This window comes from Meriones unguiculatus, chromosome 9, assembly GCF_030254825.1.
Source record: "Meriones unguiculatus strain TT.TT164.6M chromosome 9, Bangor_MerUng_6.1, whole genome shotgun sequence".
Taxonomy (NCBI): domain Eukaryota; kingdom Metazoa; phylum Chordata; class Mammalia; order Rodentia; family Muridae; genus Meriones; species Meriones unguiculatus.
Window position 1 is genome coordinate 55,876,905 of NC_083357.1, and position 5,076 is coordinate 55,881,980.

At 40.4% G+C, this 5,076-nt stretch overlaps 1 gene segment (V, D, J or C); it reads right to left on the reverse strand.

Moving 5' to 3' along the window:
• Positions 1-1,021: 1,021 nt before the first annotated feature.
• LOC132656476 (T cell receptor alpha variable 23/delta variable 6-like) lies at positions 1,022-1,605 on the reverse strand. The segment is given in 2 exon segments: positions 1,022-1,410; positions 1,554-1,605. Coding segments are annotated over 2 exon segments (441 nt in total).
• Positions 1,606-5,076: the final 3,471 nt, after the last annotated feature.

Consider the following 5,076-nt stretch of genomic DNA (forward strand, 5'->3'; position numbering starts at 1 on the left):
ATGTCCTAGAAGTTTCTGTAACATTATACTGTCATATTCCATCTCACTTGTAAACTTTCTGTATTTTAATTTAGAAACCAGTCTCATGATAAGCATGGCAGGTCTCCCTGTGACTTGAGCATATTATATGTCTAAGATACATATAACCAGCAAGCATTAGAGTCATGTTACCACATGGGTTTGTGGTTGAATGTTTTTGTGTGTACAGCTATATCACCATTTAGAATATAGCTCTTAATCCTTGAACTGCTCTCATTATCCCAATGGAGGAAATTACCCAAAAGGCAATCAGAAGAGAAGATACAAACAAGGTCTCTGTAAGAGCTCCAGTTCTTTCTATAAGAAAAAATAGCAGGTCAACATATACTTCAGGGAATAGTTTCTGGGATCAGAGTCACAAAACAAGAGGAAGTAGAAGAGTTCATTGGTCATATAAATTCCCAATGACGTGGTTATCAAAGGAGATTAATGTAGAAGGAAAGACTATGTGATTTCTATCCCAGAGGCCAAAGTCAAGGTCTCCTGACACTGGCTGTAACAACCACACATGAACAACTTCACTGACAAGAGTGTAGGGAACAGGGCCTTCATAATTTGTAGTTGCTGCAAACCAAACACACAGAGAACTATTTCTATAACCATGGAATAAAAGAATCCTCTAGGGACTGGGGAAGATGGATCAGAGGATAAGAGCACTGACTGCCCTTGCAAAGTTCCTGAGTTCAATTCCCAGCGACCACATGGTGGCTCACAACCATCTATAGTGAGATCTGGTGCCCTCTGCTGGTCTGCAGGCATACATGCAGACATAATACTGTATCAGTAATAAATTTTAAAAAATGAAAAAACAAATCCTCTAAACCAGTTAAGGAAATGGATCTGAAACTCCAGCTGTTCTTGAGGAGCAAACAGAGAATGTAGAAAATGCTGAGACTTCATCTTGATCTGTCTCTGGGCTGAGGGAGTCTAACCCTTAGACTCACAGTGCCCCCTGTCACCTGGTCCTGCATACCCTCTAGGCTCAGCCCCGCTGCAGGCTTTGCTGGAGCCTCAGCTGCAGGTTTGGGTCTGGGCTGCAGGTGTCTGCGAAGCACTGTGCACTTGCTGCACAGAAGTAGGTGGCTGAGTCTCCAGGCTGAGAGTCTGCGATGTGCAAGGAGAGCTGTTTGTCGCTCTTACTGAAGAAGACTGTGAATCGTCCTTCTTCCTTTTTATTGGACACTGAACGTATGGCTATCAGGAGAGCAGGGCCTTCACCAGGGAACTGCTGGTACCATGGGAAGTAGTCAAATGCGCTGTTCTCATAAGTGCAGTTCAGAACTGTGGTCCCTCCTTCCCAGACTGTCAGAGATTTCAGACTTTGTCTCACCTGCTGCTGGTCGTGTCTTTCCTTCTGCTGGCCACTCACCCCTGTGCAAGGAAACAGCAAATGGTGTTAGGTTCCTGAGGATGTACTGTCTGCTGATGGTTTCAAGACTAATGACTTGTCTGGTGCCCCAATTCCCTCCTGCCTCCAAATCAACCACATATGTGGTTTCTCCTCCATGACTCACCAGCTAGGTGAAGGCCTAGGACTAAAAATAATGCTTTCAGGACCTTGTCCATTCCTCCTAGACTGAAGATTGGGGAGAACTCAGGTGGCCTTTTCTCTCCCACAGAACACTGACTCCAACTTCACAGGCACCTCAGTTCTTTCAGCTGGCTCCACCCTTCACAAGCACTCCCTAAAGCTATTTCTCACAGAGGAAGCACTTCTCCTTTGATTTCAAATTTGGTATTGCTAAAAATAGAGTCATGAGAATCACAAATCTCCTCATTATAATTCTTCCATCACACACTGATAGAAATGTGGGATAATATAGACACCCAGAATAATGTGGATTTTCTGATAGAAAAAAGAAGAGAGTGGGAGGAAGGCAAGGAGGAAGAAAAGACAGAAAGCAGAAAGGAAGCAAGGAAGCAAGGAAGGAAGAAAGACCAATGATCCAACTAATATCACTTATGGGCATTTATCCAGGAGAAAGAGGTCGTTTCATGAGAGAGACACCTGCACGTGCATGTGTATTATAGCACCATTCGTGACTGGCAAGATGTAGACACAGCCTAGGTACCACCTGTCAACCAATGAATGGACAGAATATTGTACCTGAAGGTACAGAGTCATATTCAGCTGCAAGGAAATATGAGTTCCTGCCATCTGTAGGAAAGTGGATAGTATTGAAGGACACAATGTTAAGCAAAATAAAGCAGACCTGTAGACATACACAATATGTATGTGTTCTCATTTGTAAAAACAAATGAACTATCAAAAACAAAAGAAAAAAGGAGTAAAGAAAAAGAAAGTAGTATTTGAAAGTAGAAGTTAGACAAACCAGTAAGGGAAGTGTAACGGGGACAAAGGGAAAGGAGGGAACAACAGAGAGTGACGACAAGATGAATACAAGGAAATTGTCACATAGGCATACATTAAAATTTCACAACAAACCCAGTAATTTGTACAATTAATGTGTCTTGATAATTTTGATAATGTCATATGCCCTATGGGAGAACTGACTATAGTAGTCTACTGAATGCTTATAGTATGAATCCAACTCCTAATGTCTTCCCATCATGTCCACATAGATGAACGGAGCTCTCAGTCCTCATTAGAAACTCACTGGACTAGTCAATGGTTAGCCCTGCGCCTACTGTCAGCCACCGTGCAGAGAAGAGAGTGTGGGATGGTCAGTCCTCATGGCACATATCTACCACATGCTCTCCTCCCAAGGTTAAGGGATCATTGCAGAAGAAAAATCAGTGTTGGGACCAGAATGGTGGATGACTACAGGAAACAGTGTCTTCTGGATACAGCAGGGCAGCTGAACTTATGAAGGAGCAGTTTTGTGACAGTCTGCACAAGGCCTGTGCAAACTTAAGGCAGACAGAATCCTAGCATGGAGAGCAAGATTAGCATGAATACATCAAGCATGCTTAATCACTGAGCTGTCTTTTCAGTTCCAGATCATTTAGGGTTTATTGGATACATTAACAAAGTTCATTGAAAACAGACAATGAATTATACTATCCCATTGCCAGCTAAGGTTGTGAGTAAATGAACCAAGAAGCATATATGCTCCATTCGCTTAAGAAAAATTTCAAATTTCTTATAATCATTTGTATGTGTCCACTTACATAAGTCCATTTACAGAGATAAGTTTATTAAAATTTCATTATATTCTTATAAAAATAAACACCAGGTTAACTAAATGTAGGTAAGACTATACCTGTAAAAAGAAAGTAAAATTTAGTAGAAAGATCTACTCTGGAAAGGCTTTGGTCTTCAGATCAGTGAGGAAAGGTAGAAAATATTCTGCATCCTAGACAGGACACAGTCAAGAATGCAGCATTTCGACTACTCTCATAGCCAGTCTACATAAACATTGAGTATCTTCCTTATATGTAATATCATAGATAAAATACGAATATTAAAATCAGTTCAGCTTTCTCTGTTGATATCAACAAGGCATAGAAGTGGAAGCATAGAATAAATGAAAAAGCATTTCCTAAAGTAGAGAACCTCTGTTCTATAACAAGAGAAGTTAAAAGAATATAAGGAAGTTATATCACAGAAAGAACTTTGTTATATATGTTATATATATATATCATCACAGACCCAATTAAAAAATAAAAATATCAAAGTCCAACAGCAGACAATTGTCCATGCTCCACAGTCTCAGAGAAAGAACTGGGGATGTAGTTCAGTCAGTAGATTTTGCACCTCCAAGACCCTGGCATTGGTTGCCAGCAGGTATAAAGTGGGCATGGTGCACATACCTGAATTCCAGCTCTCAGAAGGTAGAATGGAAAGATCTGAAAATGAAGGACATTTTAATTACAAAGCAAGACTGGTGTTTGTGTCAACACCTAAAACTCTCCCCCAAAATAAAACAAAAAATAAAAATCTGTCCAAACATGTTATTCTTAAACATGCGTAGGGGAGGAGTTGTTGCTTTGTTATATTTTTTATTATTTTCTCTTTTTCCTCTCCTTTCAGCCACACATCTACCCCACATAAACTATATCCATTATCTGTAGGAGAAACATTCCATGATGCCCTGAGTGTCTCAAATCACAAATAGTTCTGAAACACACACCCCCACACCCACACCCACCCCCACACCCACCCCCACCCCCCCCACCCCCACCCCCACCCCCACCCCCACCCCCCCCCACACATATATATATATATATATACATATATATATATATATATATATATATATTGAGCTTTCACCTGTACCTATTAAAAACTTTAACAGTTTCAATGAAAACAAGGATATATTCTTTTCTTTGGCATATCTACATTGTAGCACCAACCAGCACTGAACAGTCTTTCTAATGACACAGATGGCTGCTTGGTGAAAACAGGTCTGTGGCAAGGACAGGAGAGAGATGCTGGACAAAGATGCCCACAATCACTGGTGAGGGAGTTCTGACAGCACCAAAAATAATTTAGTTTTGTTTTGTTTTGATTTTTAATAAATGAACTGTGTGTTCCTTAATTGTTTGCTTGACGTTTTAAAGACTGTGACTGAATACAAAGACATGAAAGCTGAAAAAAACTAAAAAGAGATATAGAAGAAGTGCTATGTATTTGCTGAATGCTTGGGTGTCTTTCACACCAGGAACAGTTTCTATCTTCAACATAGACTCAACACTCAAGAACTGAAAACTGAAGCATACCAAAGGCACCTGTCTGTCTAGACAAGATGGTGAAGAAAAGGGTGTGGACACTGCTCCCAACCCAGCCAGAGAATATCCTGGTGGAGAAGAAGATTGAACTGGCTTCAATCGTGAGTAGACTTCACAGTAGAAAGGACACATAACATACATTTAGACACAGGTTTTATCAATAAAGCTGGAGAGTGAACCTAGTGAAGGTGATAAACTCAGAAATGTACACTAAAAGAGGTAATCATGGCCTTGAAGGATAGTGTGCATCTTGTAAAGTGTTCACTTGCAAATTCTTATTTTTCAACACTATGGGCCATTTACCTATACTATATCTGTTTATCCTGGGCACATAGTGTTGACAAA